This window comes from Erinaceus europaeus, chromosome 10 (genome assembly GCF_950295315.1).
Source record: "Erinaceus europaeus chromosome 10, mEriEur2.1, whole genome shotgun sequence".
NCBI classification, from domain to species: Eukaryota; Metazoa; Chordata; class Mammalia; order Eulipotyphla; family Erinaceidae; genus Erinaceus; species Erinaceus europaeus.
The window spans coordinates 50261819-50284682 of NC_080171.1; the positions used below are offsets into that span (position 1 = coordinate 50261819).

At 37.7% G+C, this 22864-nt stretch overlaps 1 protein-coding gene across 3 annotated transcripts in view; it reads left to right on the forward strand.

Moving 5' to 3' along the window:
* Positions 1 to 22864, forward strand: part of CCDC171 (coiled-coil domain containing 171) — a 284788-nt gene that overhangs the window by 50250 nt on the left and 211674 nt on the right. For all 3 annotated transcript variants that reach the window (XM_060199601.1, XM_060199602.1, XM_060199603.1), the window contains 2 exons: positions 15880 to 15972; positions 18715 to 18875. In XM_060199601.1, coding sequence (XP_060055584.1) covers positions 15880 to 15972; positions 18715 to 18875 — 254 coding nt within the window. The remainder of the gene's footprint in view (positions 1 to 15879; positions 15973 to 18714; positions 18876 to 22864) is intronic.

Consider the following 22864-nt stretch of genomic DNA (forward strand, 5'->3'; position numbering starts at 1 on the left):
GCACATGTGCCAGAGTGATGTCTGATTCTTTCTCTCTCCTCCTATCTTTCTCATTAATAAATAAATCAAATCTTTAAATAAATAAATAAATAACTTATTGGAGGGGCCAGGAAGTAGTGCAGTGGGTTAAGTGCACATGGTGCAAAGCTCAAGGACCGGCTTAAGGATCCCAGTTCGAGCCCCTGGCTCCCTACTTGTAGGCGGGTTGCTTCACAGGTGGTGAAGGGAATCTGCAGTGTCTATCTTTCTCTGCCCCTCTCTGTCTTCCCCTCCTCTCTTGTTTTCTCTCTGTCCTATCCAACAACAAAAACAGCAATAACAACAACAACGATTAACAACAAGGGCAAAAAACAGGAAAAAAATGGACTCCAGGAGCAGTGGATTCACAGTGCTGGCACCAAGCCCCAGTGATAACCCTGGAGGCAAAAAAAATTACTTATCAACGTGTGTGTGTGTGTGTGTGTGTGTGTGTGTGTGTGTGTGAAGCAAGTCTGCAGGTGTCTTTCTCTCTTCCTCTCTGTCTTCCTCTCCTCTCTCCATTTCTTTCTGTCCTATCCAACAATGATGACAACAATAGTAACTACAGCAGTAAAAAGAAACAAGGGCAATGCGATAACCCTGGAGATAAAAAAAAAAAACAACCCAAAAAACTTATCAACCTGTGTGTGTGTTTGTGTGTGTGTGAAGCAGGTCTGCAGGTGTCTTTTTCTCTTCTTCTCTGTCTTCCTCTCCTCTCGCCATTTCTCTCTGTCCTATCCAACAGTGATGACAGCAATAGTAACTGCAACAATAAAAAGAATCAAGAGCAACAAAAGGGAATAAATAAATATTTTAAAAAGTTATTTATTGTTATATTATTATTTATTCTTAGGGACAGAAATAAACTGAGAGAGGAAGAGGAGACAGGGAGAGAAAGAAAGTTAGTTACCTGCACCGCTGTTTCATCACTCAGGAAGCTTTTCCCCTGCGGGTGGGGATTGGTGGCTTGAACTTGGGTTTTTACTCATGATAACACATATACTCTACCAGTTGTGCTACTGCCCAGTCCTTGGGCCACTTTTTCATTTAGATAATGAAACAGAGATAGGGAAGGTTACAGAGAACGGGAGAGTTGCTCTTTTGCGCCATAACACCGGCTGTCTTGTTTTTGACCTTAAACCTGGGCCCCACTGCATGGCAAGGCACACCTAGCCTGGTGAACTCTTGCTCTGACTCACATAGAACTTAGTTTGGGTCTCAAACAAGCTTCTTCAGCAAGAGACAGACCCCAACAACTAGGTGATAAGGGCACAAAGAGAGACACTCATCAAAGGTAAAAAATATGCTTCATGCAGCAATAAGCTACAATTTGGAAGAGATTCATACAATTCAGAATTTTAATGGGATGATCAAGGAGCAGGTAGAACTGAAATCCTAGCACCCTGATCCTGTTAAAATTTATGCCTGTAATTTTTACAACATTAGAAATGGAAAGTTAGGGAGTCAGGCGGTAGCGCAGCGGGTTAAGCGCATGTGGCACAAAGCACAAGGACTGGCTAAGGATCCCGTTCGAGCCCTGGCTCCCTACCTGCAGGGGAGTTGCTTCACAGATGGTGAAGCAGGTCTGCAGGTGTCTATCTTTCTTTCCTCGTCTTCCCCTCTTCTCTACATTCCTCTCTGTCCTATCTAATAACAACGACATCAATAACAGCAATAATAATTACAACAACAGTAAAAAAAAAACAAGGGCAACACAAGGGAAAATAAATAAATATATAAAAAAAGAAATGGAAAGTTAAAGATAAAAGCTTCTTGGGAGTTGTGTGATAGCATACTGAGTGCAGTTCAGTGGATGCAGCCACATTAAAGATTCATCTTTCTCTCTTTCTTTCTTTCTTTCTTTCTTTCTTTCTTTTTAATGTATATATTTTCATTTTTAAAATTTTATTTGTTTGTTTGTTTGTTTATTTATTTATTTATTTACTCTGCCTCCAGGCTTTTTCCTGGGTCTCGCTGCCTGTACTACAAATCCAGTGCTCCTGGAGACCATTTCCCCCCATTTTGTTGCCCTTGTTGTTGTTGTTATTGCTGTTGTTGTTGTATAGGACAGAGAGAAATGGAGAGAGGAGGGGAAGACAGAGAGGTGGAGAGAAAGATAGACACCTGCAGACCTGCTTAACCACTTGTGAAGCGACCCCATGCAGGTGGGGAGCTAGGGGCTTGGACCCGGATCCTTGCACGGCACGGGTCTTTGCGCTTCGAACCATGTGCACTTAACCCACTCTGCTACTGCCTGGCCACTGTAATTTTTATTTTATGTGCTTTATAAATTTGTACTTTAATAACGATTGACAAGACTGTTGGATAAGGGGTAGAATTCCACACAGTTTTCACCGTCAAAGTTCTCTTAGATGGTATCTTTTGGAGTGGATCCAGGGAGAAGCATTTAAATAGTTCTGCTTGCCAGATTGTTTTCTGGCTAGCCTCTGTGCACTTGTGACCTTAAGCTACTGATCCCTAATCAGATTGACTGAACTTTGGTGTTATACCCTCATTTGGATCTTGTGATTGTGAACTCCTTCTCATTGTCCAGGCTTGCTCAAATGCAGATCCCTGACTCTAGTCCTCATGAAGCATAGCACTTAAGTGGAAAGACAGAGGGAATCATCTGCACTGGTTGACTAAGACAGCCATTTGACAAAAACCCCAATTTAAACAGAACTGTATAACTTCAAAGGTATTATCCTAAAGATAATAATCTAATAAAAAAATTCAATGGAAGAAAACTTCAGCAAACTCAGAGAAAGTATAAAAGAAGTTGTAACAGAAATCAGAGAAACAAAGAATATAGAGAAAGCAACTTGAGCAAGAAGCCAAAGAAGGAAGCCAAAGGTTGAATGGTAAACTGAAGGATAGGGTAGAGGAATGAGCAAAAAAGAAAAACTAAAACAAGTGAAGGTAATATCAGAATATATATAATAGAATACTACTTAGCTATTAAAAGTGGTGAATTCACCTTCCTCACCTCATCTTGGATGGAGCTTGAATGAATCATGTTAAGTGATGTCAGAAACAGAAGGATGAATATGGGGTGATCTCACAGAAGTTGAAAAATACTACCATGACACTATCCTGCCTTTCCTGTTCAGATGACCACACCAATGTGTCCTGGAACCCCACCTCCCTGGAGCACTACCCAACTAGGGAAAGATAGAAACAGGCTGGGGGTATGGATTGACCTATCAATGCCCATGTCCAGTGAAGAAGCAATTTCAGAAGCCAGACTTTTGACATTCTTTCTGTGTCCCATAGAGATCGTTGGTTCATGCTCCCAGAGGGATAAAGAATGGGGAAGCTTCCAGGGGAGGAGATGGGATGTGGCACACTGGTTGTGGGAGTTGTGTAAATTGTGTCCCTCTTATCCCACAATCTTGTCTCTCAGTGTTAAATCACTAATAATAATAAAGAAGCTAAAATGAGAAAACACAAAGCAGAACTTGTACTGGGTTTGGTGTATTGCACCAAAGTAAAAGACACATAACAATTAAAATGGCAAAAATAAAAAAATAAAGCAAATATTAAAAATCATTAGAGAAAAGTAGAATTATCTTGAAAGGAATTCCTGTAAAACTATCAGCTGATTTCTCAAAAATTCTAGAGGCTAGAAAGGACTGCCAGTATATATTCAAAGTTTTGAATGGAAATGACTTCCATCCAAGAATAATGTATCCAACTAGATTATCAATTAGGTTGGAAAGAGTTATGAAAACTTCAAACAAGCAGTAGTTAAAAGAATTCATTAACAGCAACTCACCCTTATAAGAAATACTAAAGGGACATAAAAGAAAAATACTGAATGCTGTCTCTCATATGCAAAAAGTAAAGAAAGAATAGAATAAGCAAAGCCAAGTGAAGACAAGTTTTTGGTCTTGGATTACAGAACTGAGGTTATGAAGAGTGATTGGGAGGGAGAGAGTGCAATGGAAGAGGTGGTCCAGTAGGCTTTGGTGGAAGAACAGTGTACTTCTAAAACATTTTCAGTTTTTTATTTTATTTTTTAATATTTATTTATTTATTTATTTTACCTTTTGTTGTTGCCCTTGTTTTTTTAAATTTCTTTATTGGGGATTTAATGTTTTACATTCAACATTAAATACAATAGTTTGTACATGCATAACATTTCCCAGTTTTCCATATAACAATACAACCCCCACTAGGTCCTCTGCCATCCTTCTTAGATCTGTATTCTCCCTACCCACCCACTCCAGAGTCTTTTACTTTGGTGCAATGTGCCAATTCCAGTTCATGTTCTACTTGTGTTTTCTTTTCTGATCTTGTTTTTCAAATTCTGCCCGAGAGTGAGATCAACCCATATTCATCCTTCTGTTTCTGACTTATTTCACTTAACACGAATTTTTCAAGGTCCATCCAAGATCGGCTGAAAATAGTGAAATCACCAATTTTTATAGCTGAGTAGTATTCCATTGTGTGTGTGTGTGTTTATTTATTTTTTACCACAACATGCTGAGCCAGTCCTCTGTTGTTGGACACCTGGGTTGCTTCCAGATTTTGACTATTACAAATTGTGCTGCCAAGAACATATGTGTACACAGATATTTTTGGATGGGTGTGTTGGGTTCCTTAGGCTATATACCCAGGAGAGGAATTGCAGGATCATAGGGTAGGTTCATTTCTAGCATTCTGAGAGTTCTCCAGATTGTTCTTCATAGAGGCTGGACCAATTGACATCCCCACCAGCAGTGTAGGAGGGTTCCTTGGACCCCACAATCTCTCCAGCATTTGTTGCTGCTACCTTTTCTGATATAAGACATTCTTACCAGAGAGAAGTGGTATCTCATTGTTGTCTTTATTTGCATATTTCTGACAATCAAAGACTTGGAATATTTTTTCATGTGTTTCTTGGATTTTTGGATCTCTTCTATGGTGAATATTCTGTCCAAGTCCGCCCCCCATTTTTGGATGGGGTTATTTGTTTTCTTGTTGTTGAGTTTGGCAAGTTCTTTATATATTTTGGTTATTCACCTCTTGTCTGATGTATGGCATATAAAGATCTTCTCCCATTCTGTGAGGGGTCTCTTGGTTTGGGTAATAGTTTCTTTAGCTCTGCAGAAGCTTTTTAATTTGATGTAGTCCCATAGGTTTATGCTTGCCTTAGTCTTCTTTGTAATTGGATTTGTTTCATTGAAGATGTCTTTAAAATTTATGCAGAAAAGAGTTTTTCCAATATTTTTCTCTAAGTATCTGATTGTTTCTGGTCTAACATCCAAGTCTTTCATCCACTTGGAATTTACTTTTGTATTTGGTGAAATATAGTGGTTCAGTTTCATTCTTCTGCATTTTCAACCCATTTTTCCAACACCATTTATTGAAGATACTCTGCTTTCCCCATTTAATAGTCTGGGCACCTTTGTCAAAGATTAGATGTCCATAGGTGTGGGGGCTTACTTCTGGGCTTTCAATTCTATTCCACTGGTCAGTATGTCTCTTCATGTTCTAGTACCAGCAGTTTTGGTGACAATTGCCCTATAATACAATTTGAGATCTGGGAGTGTGTTGCCTCCAGTTCTGTTCTTTCTTTTCAAGATTGTTTTGGCAATTCGAGGTCTTTTCTGGTTCCAGATAAACATTAGTAGCATTTGTTCTATTCTCCTAAAAATGTGGTTGGGATCTTGATGGGGATAGCATTAAATTTGTATGTGGCTCTGGGTAGTATATTCATTTTGATGATGCTAATTCTTCCAACCCATGAACATGGAATATCTTTCCACTTCTTTGTGTCTTTTTCAATTTCCTTGAGTAGTGACTCATAATTTTCAGTATACAAGTCTTTCACTTCTTTGGTTAGGTTTACTCCTAGATATTTTATTGTTTCTGTTGCTATAGTAAAAGGAATTGATTTCTGCATTTCAACTTCTTTTAACTTAGTGTTTGCATAAAGGAATGCCATTGACTTTTGAATGTTAATTTTGTACCCTTACTGTATTGCCTGATGATTTCCAAAAGCTTCCTGCTGGATTCCTTAGGTTTTTCTATGTATACTATCTTGTCATCTGCAAATAGGGAGAGTTTGACTTCTTCTCTTCCAATATGTATGCCTTTAATTCCTTGTTCCTGCCTTATTGTTATGGAAAGAACTTCCAACACTATGTTGAATAGTAATGGTCATAGTGGGCATCCCTGTCTAGTACCTGATCTGAGGGGAAATGCTTTCAGTTTTTCACCATTGAGTATGATGTTCGTTGTAGGTTTGCTGTATATAGACTCCACTATCTTCAGGAATTTTCCATCTATTCGCATTTTTTGTAGTGTTTTGATCATAAAGGGATGTTGTATTTTGTCAAAGGCTTTCTCTGCATCTATTAATATGACTATGTGGTTTTTGGTCTTGCTTTTGTTGATGTGGTGGATCATGTTGATTAATTTACATATATTAAACCAACCTTGCATGCCTGGGATAAACCTCACTTGGTCATGATGAACAGTCTTTTTGTTATACTGCTGTATCCTTTTGGCTAGAATTTTGTTAAATATTTTAGCATCTTTGTTCATCAGAGATATTGGTCAGTAATTTTTTTGTGTGTGTGATTGTTGTTATGTCCCTGTCTGCTTTTGGCATCAAAGTGATGTTGGCTTCATAGAAGCTGGGAGGGAGTATTCCAGTGTCTTCAATCTTCTGGAAGACTTTTAAAAGTAGAGGTATTAGTTCTTTGAAGGTTTTGTAGAATTCATTTATAAAACCATCTGGTCCAGGACTTTTATTTTTGGGAAGATTTTTGATTACTGTTTCAATTTTATTAGCTGTGATGGGCCTGTTCATGTTATTTACTTCCTCTTTACTTAATTTTGGAAGTTCTTAGGTATCTAGGAAATCGTCCATTTCTTCCAGGTTCTCTAGCTTGGTGGCATATCGTTGTTATAGAAGTCTTGCATGATATGTTGAATTTCTGCAGTGTCTGTTATGATATTTCCTCTTTCAATTATGATCTGATTTATTTGTGTCTTCTCCCTTTTTTGTTTGTGAGTCTGGCTAAACGTTTGTCAATTTTCTTCACTCTTTCAAAGAACCAACATTTACTTTTGTTTATCTTTTGTATGGTTTTCTTATTTTCAATGTTATTGATTTCTGCCCTAGCTTTAGTGATTTCTGTCCTTCTGGTTGCTTTAGGGTTCCTTTATTCTTCTTTTAGGTCTTTAAGATGTGCAATCAGACTATTTATTTGTGCTTTTTCTTGTTTCCTAATGTGTGCTTGTATGGCTATGATCTTCCCTCTCAGTACTGCCTTAAATGTGTCCCAAATATTTTGATAGCTTGTGTCTTCATTTTCATTGAACTCTCGAAACATTTTGATTTTTCCTTTATTTCCTCTTTGACCCAGTAGTTGCTAAGTAGTGTACTATTGAGCTTCCACATTTTGGGACTATTACTAATCTTTTGTTGATTGTTCAGTGTTAGTTGAATTCCACTGTGGTCTGAGAAGGTGCTTGGGATGATTTCAATGCTCTTGAATCTGCTGATGCTGTCTTTGTGGCCTAACATATGATCTATCTTTGAGAATGACCCATGTAGACTTGAGTAAAATGTGTATTCCAGTTTCTTGGGATGAATGACTCTGAATGACTCTGCAATAGTTCTAGTTTATCTGTCTCCTCATTTTGTTCCTTTATGTCTTTATTGATTTTCTGCCTGGATGATCTGTCAAGTTGAGAGAGTGGGGTGTTGAAGTCCCCTGCTATGACTGTGTTGCTGTTAATATATTGCTGTAGCTCTTTCAGTAGACGTTTGATATATTTAGTTGGCTTCTCATTGGATACATAGCTGCTAATAATTGTTAAGTCCTCTTGATTTACTGATCCTCTGGGTATTAAGTAGTGTCCATTCCTAATTTTAAATCTTATCTATTTTAAAGTCTATTGTGTCAGATATGAGAATAACTGTTTCTGCCCTTTTTTGTGGGCCATTGGCCTGTAGGATAGTTTTCCATTCTTTCACTTTGAGTCTGTGTTTGTCTTGTTGAGTTAGGTGGGTTTCCTATAGACAACATATTGTTGGGTTGTGTTTTCTGATCCATCTTCCTACTCTGTGTCTTTTAATAGGTGAATTCAGGCCATTGGCATTTATTTCTATCAAAGATTGAAGATATTTTAACGCCATTCTTGTAGAGTTTTAAAGTGTTCTGATATATGGCCTATTTATGGTGTTCTGACTGTTTATAGGAGACCTTTCAGAACTTCTTTCAGGGCAGGCTTGGTGATAGTTGATTCCTTCAACTGTTGCTTGTCTGAGAAGGTTTTTATGCCTCCATCTAGTCTTCATGGCAGTCTAGCAGGATACAGTAGTCTTGGTTGAAAGCCTTTCTCATTGAGTACTTGATGGGTATCTTGCAATTCTCTTCTGGCCTGTAGTGTTGTGTGGAGAAATCTGCTGCTGATCTTATGAGTTTTTCTATGACAGTGACTCTTTGGTTTTTCTCTTGCAGCTTTCAAGATCCTTTCTTGATCCTTATTCCTTTCCATTCTAAATATGATGTTTCTTGGTGTCTTTTAAGTCTGGGTTAATTCTGTCTGGGACCCTCTGGGCTTCTTGAACCTTTATATCTTTGATGTTGTCTAGACTAGAGAAATTTTCAGCTATTATGGCCTGAAGAATGTTTTCTTCCTCTCCCTCTCTTTCTTCCTCTGGTAAGCCAATAATGCGTATATTGTTTCTTTTGAAGTCATCCCATAGGACTCTGTTGTTGTTTTCAGTATCTCTTAATCTTTTTTTGAGATTTCTTACTTCTTTTTTAGTTGTCTCTAATTTGTCCTCAATCTTGATAATTCTGTCTCCAGCCTCATTGATTCTATTTTCTCTCCCCTCTACTGTTTTCTGGAGTTTGTCTATTTTGTTACCCTGTTCTGATACTGTTTTAGCTTGTTCAGCTACTTGTGTTCTTAGCTCAGCTATTTCAGGTTTCAACTCTCTGATAACCTTTAGATAATTAGTGTTTTCTTCCAGAATCTCATTTGTTGTATCTGCATTTCTGATGACAGTTCTTTCAAACTCTTTACTCACTACTGTGATTATTTCCTTAACTGTTGTTTGGATGTTGACCTCATTATTTTGTGCTTTACCCTTTGGGTTTTTTTTTTAACTGAACTGTTGTCCTGGTTCATTTCTCCAATATTTCTTCTTGTTGGTTTAACCATCTTATATGTTATGTTATGAGGTCCCTCTCTCAGTACTTTTCAAATTACTGATCACTTATTATTGCCTGGATTGACTTGTGTCTAATTAAGGTAATTAAAGGGTTCACAGTTGTATAAGTTAACAATTGTTTCAATAGTATTTTAATCCCTGATTTGGAGTTTAGTGGTTTAAAAACCTCTTTTGTTGTTTTTTTGTCCCTGTAGGCTATGGGAGTCTGAGGGCTTTTAAACTATAAGTAGGCTTCTTAGCTTAATCACTGACTCCTGACCAGGAGATAAAGCAGGGTGTGGCAGAGATAATGCAGTGGTTATGCAAAGAGACTTTCTTGGCCCTGTTGCTATGCCACGGAGGTATAGGTCTTCTCCTGAGTTTCCTGGTTAGTTCTCTGTCCCCTGGTGTCAGCACAGGGCCTCCCTGCTGCTGCTCCAGATTCTGAGGGCAGTAGCAATGGAGACTCAGAGTTGTACTTGGTGAGTCTCCGGTGTGTTCTCCCTTCAGCCGTCCCCTTGTTGGTGGAACAGACTGGAGGTGGTGTCTCAACCGATAAACTGCTGGACTGTTACCAGCCACTTAATCTCTCCTTAGGCTCCTTTCTGTCCACCAGCCACACGTGTTTGCACTCACCAGTTATTTGGTGGGTTCCTGAAGTTCTTCTAGTCCTTTCTTGTTTTGGTCCCAGGTGGTATATTTTGTAAAATATACCATATTGAAAATGTCAAATGATAAAATATATTAGAGGACATGGAGAAATAGCTCACCAGGTAGTGTGCTTGTCATGGTCATAGCTGATGATCATCAAGCCCAGGCATACAACATGGGAAGTGCTATAGTAACATGGGGGGGGGGGAAGCAGATCTGTATCTGTCTTTCTGAATGAAACCATGCAGAGTGATGAAATCAAATATACATGAGTCCCCAGCATTGCAAAAAAAATTTTAGTATCTAATACTTTGAAGACAGTAGATTATTAGTGTTCTATGGAGCATTGATACTGTGACTGAGATTAATATAAATACAGTCTTGTGTAGATGTGACACTTAGCAGTGCAAGTACTTACTGAAAACAAAAAAGAACCCAAATTAAAGGTCAAACAAATTGAATAACACTACTTTTCAAATTCTTTAATCAGAACCATGTAGGTTTTAATATTTGGTAAATAGTAATTTTATAATAGTAATTTGTTCTTAGTTATGACCATTCAGTTAAGTGATGTTATATTATGATGCTTCTGTTTTTCAAATACTTGTAATTACTTAGAGGCCATTTAAGATGTTGTTTTGGTAATAAAAATGCCTAAGTGTTTAAGGGCTCACGGTACAATAATTGCTGTTTTATGCCTCCACACATGTTTTACAGTTAATTGTCAAGCACATATAATAATTTATACCATTAAGAAATAACAAAATATATTTACTAATATAGCCATTGTAGAGTTAATAGCTATGATGATTCCTTATAATTATGATTTTGGAGATGGTTCACTACTATTAGTGAGAAATAGATAAAATCTTTGTTTTTTTAAACAAATGTTTAAAATAAGTACAAAATAAAATGTTTGTGCTTATAGAGAGGTTGACATTCTGGGGTGAATTTTATGCAGCTATTTTGGAAATAGCACCTAGAAATTTTATGAATTTTATGCAGCTATTTTGGAAATAGTGCCTAGAAGTCTCTAGCTGGGCAGAACTTGGACTGATTTGGTGTATTGTATTAAAGTAGAAAACTCTGGGGTGGGGGATGGTGAGGGTTCAGGTCCTGGAACATGATGGCAGAGGATGACGGGGTGGGGGTTGAATTGTTATGTGGAAAACTAGGAAATGCTACGCATATACAAACTATTGTATTTTATTTTTGACTGTAAATCATTAATCCCTCAATAAAGAAATTAAAAAATAAATATCTAACTGGTTTCTGCTTACATATTTCCTCCCTTGTTTTATTGATGTCCAGTTTATTTTAATAGCTAAATTTTTGTATATTAAGGTTTTTTTGCTTGACTAATTTCTTTAAATTCATGTATATCCTCTGAGCTGGATACATTTTATTTTAGAAGGAAAGAATATAATGAGGTTTTTTTTGGCCAGTATTTTAGAAAATTATTTGTAAACATATATTTGTATAACTTTTGTGATACTTTATAGCAGGCCCATGGGAGCCATGGGATCAAATGTGTTATACAGAACAAATGTGTTCTGGATAGAATTGGTTGATTATACTGCTGAATGGGAGATGGCAGCCCATGCTCTGTGGCAAGGTAAAATAAAAATGTACCACAAAGTTGACAGGTGACATATATCTCTCTATTACCTTTTTAGAAAGATTGAACACTTACTTTTCCTGTGTAGTTTATCTAATTGGGCATAATGTGATTTAATGAAATTTAAATAATAGAACTTAAAATTTGCACAAGTAATAGCATTTACTGACATTAAAAACATCTTAGTATTTTATTGCAATAGACAAACGATACTATAGGGTGTTGGATGGTGGAACACCTGGTTAAGCTCACATTGTACTATAGGAAAGGACCAGTGCAAGGACCTGAGTTCTATCCCCCTGCTCCCCTACTGCCGCAGGGATGCTTCACAAGTGGTGAAGCAGGTCTGTAGGTATGTAGGTATCTATCTCTCTTCCTCTCTTTCTCTCTTCAGTCTCTCTCTGTCCTATCCAATAAAATGATGGGGGGGGGGGGAGTACCTAGAACCGCACCTCCCCAGAGGCCTACTCCACTAGGGAAAAGTAGAGACAGGCTGGTGGTATGGATTGACCTGTCAATGTGCATGTCCAGCAGAGAAGCAATTACAGAAGCCAGACCTTTCACCTTGTGCATCCATAAATATCTTTAGTCCATACTCCCAGAGGGATAAAGAATAGGGAAGCTTCCAACAGAAGGGAGGGGATACAGAACTCTGGTGGTTGGAATTATATAGAATTGTATCCCTCTTATACTACAATCTTATCAATTATTATCAAATCACTAATTAAAAAAGAAAAAGAAAAGTACAATAGGAAAGTAAATGATTAAACATGTGATTATTTGTGATTCAGCATCACATGATTATATAAAATTCTACAGTCATAGTGTTAGAGAACATAGTGTGTACTTCTTAGGTTATAAGCATTCCTGTAAAGTCAAATTGATATGTAGTATATATGAATTTGTATTGGATTTTATATTTTAATTGTGCTGTATGTCTTTGATTAATTATATTGCTATTGGGTGCTCGTGGGAGAGACAAGTTACTGTTTTACTACTTTTCTATTATCATAGGAAAAGAAATTCTCAAACAGCATGTTAGTGCTTCTCTGGCTCCCTCTGCTGGATTTAAGCATTAATTCACCAATAAACATTACATTTTTTTCCTCTTAAATTAGAACTTTATTTAATCAAACTTTATGAATTAAACTCACTCTGGGGAGGAGTTCATTTAAATCTCTGAAAGTTCTTTTGTTGTCCTTACTGATTAATTTATGGCTTTAGTAGAGATAAATAGTATTTACGTTTATTTTCTCTTGGATCTGTTATTTAAAGCTGGGAAGTGTGAAAATAAAGCTGTGATCTAACAAAAAGTTGTGATCTTTGGCTTTTTTATTGAACTCATGTATTTTTGATCTAGGATGGATAAACAGAACTTCCATTGAGTTTTGGATTGAAAATAAAATAATATAACATAGACATTAGAAATGAAGACTCAAATTATTGATTCATTTATCATAATCACTGAATAGCTTGCTTTAATATAGTACAAAACTTTCATTCTGATAAAGAACTTACATTTTTGCTTTCATTTAAATTTTTGGGACCCCCCCCCCCCCGCAGGTGGGGAGCCTGGGGCTCCAACCGGGATCCTTACTCCGGACCTTGCACTTTGCGCCACGTGCGCTTAACCCAATGCACTACCGCCCGACTCCCGATTTACAAAATTTTAAGATAATAGGGATATAATTCCACACTGTTCCTACCACCAGAGTTCTATTTCCCCTTTAACCTCCAGCGGAAACTTCAGTAGTTCTCCAAAGGTCAGAGATATGGGTCGACTTTTTATCTGTATCTGTGTCTTTATATTTTTTTGCCCATTTTTTTCTATAGTCCTACTTTATTTCCTTTCTGAGTCACACCTACACCTATTACTACATCTGAGTGCCCTTTTCCTCTTCTTTCTCAGCTTTAGTGAAACAGTGTCTGACTTCCTTTGGTGCTTTCTAGGTTTGCATCCCTTCCATCGATGGTGTTAAAACAAAGATTACTGGTGAAAAAACACTTTGGGTCCTAGTGGAATAGGACTTCAGAACCTACTGGTTATCTTCTCCTATCTTTTCTCCTTTCTGGGAGTGTGGACCAACACTCTTTTAGGGGTGCAAAAGGTGAAGTTGTGGGTTATGTAATTGCTTCTCCGTTGGACATGGACGTTGGCAGGTTGATCTATACACTCTGCAGTTTCTGTCTTTCCCTAGTGGGGTAGGACTCTGAAGAGGTGAGGTTCCAGGACATGTTGGTGAGGTCATCTGGCCAAGGAAGTCAGGATGGGATGAATCATAGTAGCATCTGCAACTTGGTGGCTGAAAGGCAGTAAGATATTAAGTAGGACAAAATGTTTAATAAACAGGAACCAAAAAGATAGGAATAGAGCAGATGGAAAATAGAGACCCAGGGGTGAAATAAAGCTAGGAAGTCTATTTTAGGTTTGTTCCTAGGGGCCCATGACTTCAGTAATTTTTGCTTGAGCTTGATAGCTAACATGAAGGCTAGTTAGAAAGATTGTCTGGGTGGATGGTGTCAGAGTTGGGAAAGCTAGATTAGAGCAGAGTAGTTCCCAGGTGTCTCTCTGTCTCTCTCCCTCTCTATCACCCCCTTCCCTCTCAATTTCTGACTGTCTCTATCCAACAAATAAATAAAAATAAAAAAATTAAAAAAAGAAATTTACTCAGATAGTAGACCTTAAAATTTTTTGTCCTTCCTCCCATAACTGTAACTATGTTGGGGGGTGGGCAATGCTTAACTTTATTACAATTATTATGTAGTACATCCATATACTAAACAATTATATTGTCTGCTTTGAATGTTCACAAAGTTATAATATTTATTATGTCTCAGTCAGGCTGAGGGAAAAGATGAAAACTATTGGGTTATCAGAAAAATCATAACACATTTTTACATAGAAAAACCTAGAAAAAAATAAGTCATGACTTGTCTGACAACACAATATGTGCTGGAGGAAAGAAACCAGACAGTAATGCATGGATGAGTTTTTATACAGTGTTAGAAAATGCAGGGACTAGGAGGTAATGAACAGGGTTAAGAGCACATGGCATGAAGCGCAAGGACTGGAGTAAGGATCTGGGTTCGAGCCCCCTGGTCCCCATCTGCGGGGGGGGGGGGTCACTTCACAAGTGGTGAAGCCGGTCAGCAGGTGTCTATCGTTCTCTCCCCCTCTCTGTCTTCCTCTCCTCTCTCCATTTCTCTCTGTCCTATTCAGTAACAACAACAACAACAACAAGGGCAACAAAATGGGAAAAAATGGCCTCCAGGAGCCCCCATCTTATAACCCTGGAGGAAAAAAAAAAAAAGAGGAAATAAAATAAAAGAAAATGCTGGCCAGGCAGTGATACACCCAGTACTAAGTTCAAGGACCCACTAAAGGATCTGGGTTCGAGCCCCCATTCCCCACCTGAATCGGGGACATTTTACAAGCCGTGAAACAGATCTGCAGATATCTCTCTTTCTCTCTCTCTCTCTCTGTCTCCCCTCACCCACTTTAAATTTCTCTCTGTGCTTCCGAATAAAAAAAATGATAGAGGCAAAAAAAAAAAAAGCCACAGAAAATACTAGCTGAAGAGCTGTAACACCCCACAGTGATCTTGGGTCAGTATTCCTAAAGAGATAAAGAATCAGAAATCTTCTAGTGGATGAACTCTGGTAGTGGGAAATGTGTGGAATTTTACCCCTTTTATCCTATTATTTTGCTGATATCTTCTATTTTTTATTTTATAAATAAATTAAATTAAAAAAAGAAAATGCTAGCTCATCTATAACAACATAAAGGAAGCTGATGATTACCTGGGCATAGCAGTAGGATGGGGAAAGCTTGGAAATATTTTTTGTCTTCATTGTGTTAATAGTGTTTGTGTATGCATATGTCAAAAGTTAGCAAGTTATGTACTTTATATGTTGTCTATTATATGTAAATTGTGTTTCAGTGAAAAAAAAAAGTCAGCTCTGGAGCATTTTTATCAGACATGAATTTTATGTTCCATTTCTTCATAGTAAAAGAAAATAAAGTACTTTAAGCCAAAAAGAGAAAGACAACTACTGAATGATCTCACTTATAAGCAGGACTTAATAATTAGGGACAGAGAAGGAGAACACAAAGTGAAATATAGACCGAGAATGATGTATTGCACCAAATCAAAGGACTCTGGGGGAAAGGAGGGCGAGGGAGGGGTGCAGGGGAACTGTGGGGTCTTGGTACATAATGGAAGTTGTTCTCATGTGTCAGTGACTGTACTGTAAATCATCATCCCTGCAATTGAAAAAAAAAAAAAAAGAAAAAAGAAATTGACTAAAAACAAAATAAAACAAAACCCAACCAACCAAACAAAAAATATAACACTTTAAAGTTATAATTACAGTTTTAGAACTGTCATTTGCACTCAAAACACCAATATTTATGTGTTTAAACTTTCAATTTTAGGCAACTACTCTCAGAGTGAGAAAATTAGAAGAAAATATTGAAGCAGAAAGAGCAGCACATTTGGAATCAAAATTTAATTCTGAAATTATTCAGGTAAAATATAAGCAGTTTTTTGATATGAATCTTATAGCAGCTGGACAAATAGCATCATATCCAGAGAATTGAGATATGGATTTAGAAAGGAAATGCATTAGTAGGATACTCATTATTATTTTTATTATAAGGATAGGTTTGGCAGTTGGTTTTATTGGGTTAGAAGAGAAAAGGCCAAATCTCACCTATTCTTGTGAAAATTAGTCTTATCTATGGGTATTTTTGTGATACAGTGGTGGAATGGGACAGCTCTGGTAGAAACCTTTAGGTTTGTAAAGTTTAAAATACTTACCTTCTGTTATTAGAAGCATTAGCTGATCAGATTAGTTTTTTTTTTTTTTAATAAAATGACTTTCTTTTTGAAAGCATTTTAAGAATATATCCAGGGGCCAGGTGGTGGCATACTTGCTTAAGAGCTCACTCATATCACAGTGCAAGGACCCAGGTTCAAGGCTCTAGTCCCCACCTGCAAGGCAAAAGCTTCACGAGTGGTGAAGCAGGGTTGCACGTGTCTCTCTCTCTCCCCCTCTCTCTCCTCTTCTCTCAATTTCTCTCTGTCTCTATCCAGTAATAAAATAAAATAAAATAAAATAAGAATATATACACATTCAGGGGGCTGAGCGGTGGCACGGTGAGTTAAATACACATGGCACAAGTGCAAGGATGGGCGTAAGGATCCCAGTTTGAGCCCCTGGTTCCCTACCTGCTGAGGCGTTGCCTCACAAGCAGTGAAGCAAAGCCTGCAGGTATCTATCTTTCTCTCCCCCTCTCTGTCTTCCCCTTCTCTCTCAATTTCTCTCTGTCCTATCCAACAACAATGACAGCAGAAACAACAACAATAATAATAACAGTGATAAACAACAAGTGCAACAAAAGGGAAAAAATAACCTCTAGGAGCAGTGGTTTCGTAGTGCAGACACTGAACCCCAGCAATAACCCTGGAGGCAAAAAACCAAAAGAATATATACATATTCACTGAGTGTGTATCCTCTCCTTTTTTTTCCCTTTCACTATATTAAGAACTGAAGGTTTAGAGATGAATGAGCACCTACTGAAATATATATTTTGTCACTAAAGATTCCATAAATTTATTTATTTTTGCTTCCAGGGTTATTGCTGGTGCTCAGTGCCAGCATGACAAATTCACTGCTCCTGGGGACATTTTTTTTTTCACATTTTATTGGATAGGACAGAAAGAAATAGAGAGGGGAGAGGGAAGAAAGGGGGGGGGGTGGAGAGGAAGATAGACACCTGCAGACTTGCTTCACCACTTGTGAAGCGACCCCCCTGCAGGTGGGGACCAGGGGGCTGGAACAGTAATCCTTAAGCCGGTCCTTGTGCTTCCTACTAAGTGTGCTTAACCCAGCTCTACCACCTGTTCCCCGAGATATCATATTTTTATATGTATGTTTATATATCAATATATATCTACATATTGATATATAGGTAGAATATAATACAATGTCATTATCATAAGGAATGAAATTTTTTGAGGGCCAGCGAAATAACTCACTTGGGTGAGTTTGCTTTGTCATGTGCACTGCCGAGGTTTGAGCCTGCCATTGCACTGAGGGAAGCTTCTGTGCTGTAGTGTCTTTCTCCATCTTTCTGTGTCTCTATCTGGAAAAAAAAAATTCTGAAGCAGTGAAGCTTCAATGATGAAAAAAACAAAAAAAAAACCAAAAGAATGACTTTTCCCATTTTTAGCTTCTATTGTTCTTTTACAGGAATTCTTTTTATTTTATTCATGTACACAGAGAATCTAGTTTTGGAATGCAAATTATATAATTATCAAGTATATTGGGAAATATAGAAGATAATAAGATGAACACTCCGTGCATGAACTACTTATCACTCAGGTTTAGACTAATTGTATTTTATCTATAGCCCTTGTACAGTCCCCCATCCACTGATTATTTTGAAACATATCCTGGACATTATATTTTGATACCTATAAATATTTTGATAATAGTACTACTTAGTAATAAAGGTTCACTTTTTTATAGAAAGAAATTGTCAGGAATAAAGTGGTCTGTCAGTTTTTTAGGCTTATAAAGATGTCTATGCAATGGTAGACCTTATAACAGGGAGATGTACTTCTTTTGATTTTCAAAAGCCACTTAATTTATTGTTTTAAGAAGCATCTAAATGGATTAGTAATTTAAAATTAGATATTTTAGTGGAATGGGTATATAGTATTAGCCTGCCTTTTATCACAGAGCTATCTACTCTTTTTTTAAAAAAAGATTTTATTATTATTTATTTCCTTTTTGTGGTCCTTGTTTTTATTGTTGTTGTAGTTATTATTGTTGTTGTTACTGATGTCATCATTGTTGGATAGGACAGAGAGAAATGGAGAGAGGAGTGGAAGACACAGAGGGGGAGAGAAATAGACACCTGCAGATCTGCTTTACCGCCGGTGAAGTGACCCCCTTCAGGTGGGGAGCCCGGGGCTCTAACCGGGATCCTTATGCTGGTCCTTGAGCTTCACACCATGTGGGCTTAACTGGATGCGCTCTCCTGACTCCCTCTACTCTTTATTGTTTTACTCCATTTCCATTTTGATAATATGTTGAGAATGGGAGTAAGCTTTCTTTTGTTTATTTTCCCCTTTAGACCACAGCTGAAGGAATGATGATAGCCACTGGATGAATGATAATCTTATGTTGATAAACTATTTTACTCAATTTTAGATTGATGCTAGCAGTCCCATGCTTGCTTTATTTCTCTGTCATCTTATAGTTACGAATTCGTGATCTTGAAGGAGCTTTGCAGGTAGAAAAGGCAAGCCAAGCAGAAGCTGTTGCTGATTTGGAAATGATCAAGAATGAATTCAAAGAAGTTGAAAGTGCATATGAACGAGAAAAGCATAATGCACAAGAGAGCACTACAAAACTAAATCTGTTAGTATTTTACTATTAATTTCTTTAATGTAGTTTATGGAAACTGTGAATATATCTTTTATGTAAAGTCTATTAATAACATTGGTAGATTGTGGGCAAAAAATTCATAAAGCACAATGGAACTTCTTTGTATAGGTGAATAGATGGCTTTTTTTGGGGGGGCAATATTTTAAGTATCATAACTATTCCAAGTAACTTCAGAAATTCAGTTCCCTCTCACTTCTCCAAAGCCTTATCCCACTAGGGAAAGAAAGAAACAGGCTCGGTGTATGGATTTACCTGCCAATGCCCATGTCCAGCAGAGAAGCAATTACAGAAGCTAGACCTTCCATCTTCTGTACCCCATAAGGAATTTTGGCCCGTACACCCAGAGGGGAATAAATGTTTGGGGAAGATGACCAGAGGGCTCTGAGTTCCAATTCCATCAAGACCCAGAGAGAGAAGAGGAAAAAAGGGAAGACATTCAGAAGTAGTAATAGGTGTATGTTTGACTTAGAAGGAATAGAAGGACCATAGGAAAAAAAAAAGGGCAAATATATATATAAATATCAACCCATAATGACCTTGGGAGAAGTACTGCAGTTTCCAAGGAGGGAATGGGGGACACAGAACTCAGAACTCTGTTGGTGGGAACAGTGTGGAATTAATATCCCTGATATTTCATAATTTTGTAAATCAATATTAAATCACTAATAAAAGAAGAGATGCAGTTCCCATTCCATATAATAAATATATTTCTGTGCTTTAGATTTTATTTACTGGTGTAAGACAGAATCTTTAAATACCTTGATTTCTAGGCCACCTAAAATGGTATAGGTGGAGATAATGTTTGAAAATTTTTTTTGTCTTTCTTTCCTTTCTTTTTTTAATTTTTTATTTATGAAAAGGAAACACTGACAAAAACCATAGGATAAGAGGGGTACAACTCCACACAATTCCCACCACCAGAACTCCATGTTCCATCCCCTCCCCTGATAGCTTTCCTATTCTTTAACCCTCTGTGAGGATGGACCCAGGGTTATTATGGGTGTAGAAGGTGGAAGGTCTGGCTTTTGTAATTGCTTCCCGGCTGAACATGGGCGTTGGCAGGCTGATCCATACTCCCAGCCTGTCTCTCTTTTTCCGTAGTGGGGCAAGGATCTGGGGAAGCAGGGCTCCAGGACACATTGGTGGGGTCATCTGCCCAGGGAAGTCTGGTTGGCATTATGTTAATTGCTTGTAATCTTAAATTGCAGAAATAATATAGTAAGGCTAGTACTGCTACTACTGGCTAGCACACATTGTGATTCAATTTGTGAAATGTATTGTATGATTTTATTTAATTAATTTTTTTCACACAGTTAATATCCCACACTTAAAAAAAATTTTATTTATAAAAAGGAAACACAAGAAACATAGTATAAGAGGGATACAGCTCCACACAATTCCCACCACCAGAACTCCATATCCCATCCCCTTCCCCGGTAGCTTTCCCATTCTTTATCCCTTTGGGAGTGTGGAGTGCATTATGGGGTGCAGAAGGTGGAGGGTCTGGTAATTGCTTCCCCGGCTGAACATGGGCAATGACAGGTCGAGTCATACTCACAGCCTATCTCTCTTTCCCTAGTGGGGTGGGGTTTTGGGAAGTGGGGCTCCAGGACACATTAGTGGGGTCCTCTGTCCAGGGAAGTTCAGTTGGCATCATGTTAGCATCTGGAACCTGACCACCCCTTTTTTAAATCATGAAATGGTGGTATATTTGACATTTGGTTCTGTTTCTTATCCACAACTACACTCCCCAGTCATTCCTGTTTCTGTAATTCTACAAACATAAGAGGTTTAAACTCAAACATAGAACAGATCTTTTTTCTTTCCCCAGTGATAACAGATCAGTTCCCATTATATTTATTTATTTATTTTCCCTTTTGTTGCCCTTGTTTTTATTGTTGTTGTAGTTATTATTATTGTCATTGATGTCTTCGTTGTTGGATAGGACAGAGAGAAATGGAGAGAGGAGGGGAAGACAGAGAGGGGGAGAGAAAGACAGATACGTGCAGACTTGCTTCACTGCCTGTGAAGCAACTCCCCTGCAGGTGGGGAGCCGGGGCTCGAACTGGGATCTTTAAGACTGCCCTTGTGTTTTGTGCCACATGCGCTTAACCCGCTGCGCTACCACCGGACTCCCCCAATTAATTCATTTAATTTCTGTAATCACCCATGAGGTAGTTTCTGTTTTGCAGAAAAGGGAGTTGAAGCTTAATGAGGGTGAATCTATACTAAACTAGTAAGTGGCAGATTATGATCTTTTTAACTCCTACGGATTTTAACTTTTTCATTCAAAATATCCTTTCCACCTTTAATGTTCTGTGGAATGCTTTATGAATCTTATACTGGCCTGGAAGGTGATGTAGTGGGTAGAGTGTTGGATTCATATTCATGGCATGCTGAGATCGATCCTGACATCACATGTGCCAGGGTGATGCTCTGGTTCACTCTAACAAGTAAATAAATCTTTTTTAAAACAATAATTTTATAATTAAATTTTTTTTCTCTCTAAAAGTCAGTAATTTTATGCTTTAAACTGTTCTTCTCTGGGGGAGTGAATGTTTACCACAATATATGTGATATAACAATAGATTGGTATATTAGAATTATGTAGTGATCTCTATAAACTTTAGCTTTCGTTTATGACAGAGAGATCAAAGTTCTCTATTTTATAGTGGTAATGTAAAATGTCTTTTAAAATACATATTTAACTTAAGTGAGTTAAATAAGTTAAAAGCATTTTATGGCAAAAGTCATGAAAATGACACTAAGAGAGTCGGGCGGTAGCGCAGCAGGTTAAGCGCACGTGGTGCAAAGCGCAAGGACCAGCACAAGGATCCCGGTTCCAGCCCTGGATCCCCACCTGCAAGGGAGTGGCTTCACAGGTGGTGAAGTAGGTCTGCAGGTGTCTATCTTTCTATCCCCCTCTCTGCCTTCCCCTCCTCTCTCCACTTCCTCTCTGTCCTATCCAACAACAATAACATCAGTAACAACAATAATAAATACAACAATAAAACAACAAGGGCAACAAAAAGGGAATAAATAAATAAATATAAAAAATGACACTAAAAGACTGATGTCCAAAACATTTTAAAGCCCTATAATCTTGACTACTTTTGTAATAATTCTTACATTTTGAACCAGTAGTTCTTCTTTTCCCTTTATTTCATTGGGAGAAATGCTGGCTTATGATTCTGTGGTTGTCACATGTAGATAGGCTTTCACATTTCTACATGAAAGGAGACAGCACACCACACTATCAGTGTGTCATCAGTTTGCACTGTAGTACAACACTACTGTCCCTTGACTGTCTCTCCACTTTAGAGTCTTAGATTATATAGTCAACAGATTATATCTCACTAAAGTTTCACATTGTATTTTCATTAGAAAGTTTTATTTTTATTAGTAATCTAGTAATGGTTTACAAGATCATAAGATTATAGTTTTACAACACACCCACCACCAAAGTTCTTCACTCACCCCTTACTCCCACCCCCACATTCTAGTGTCTCCCCTCTCGCCCAAGAATAATCATTGTATTGATAGTTTTCACAGTCTTAACCAGTTTCACTACTTATTTTTTTCACTAATTCAAGTGTTTCAATTTATCATTTGAACAAATGAACAAAACCACAGTATTTGTCTCTCTCAGAAAGATGCAGTTTATTTGGTAATAGATGAAAGCTATCATACTCTCAAGATACTGTATATTTTGGGGGTCAGGTGGTAGTGCACCTGGTTGGTCACACATGCTACAATGTGCAAGGACCCAGGTTCCAGTCCCTTGTCTCCATCTGCAGAGAAGATGCTTCACAAGTGGTGAAGCAGTGATTTAGGTGTCTCTTTCTCCCTTTCTATCTTTCCTTACTATTTCAGTTTTTCTCAGTCTCTATCCAATAAGCAAGTAAATAAACCATTAAAAAGATATACAGGGAGTCGGGCTGTAGCGCAGCGGGTTAAGCGCA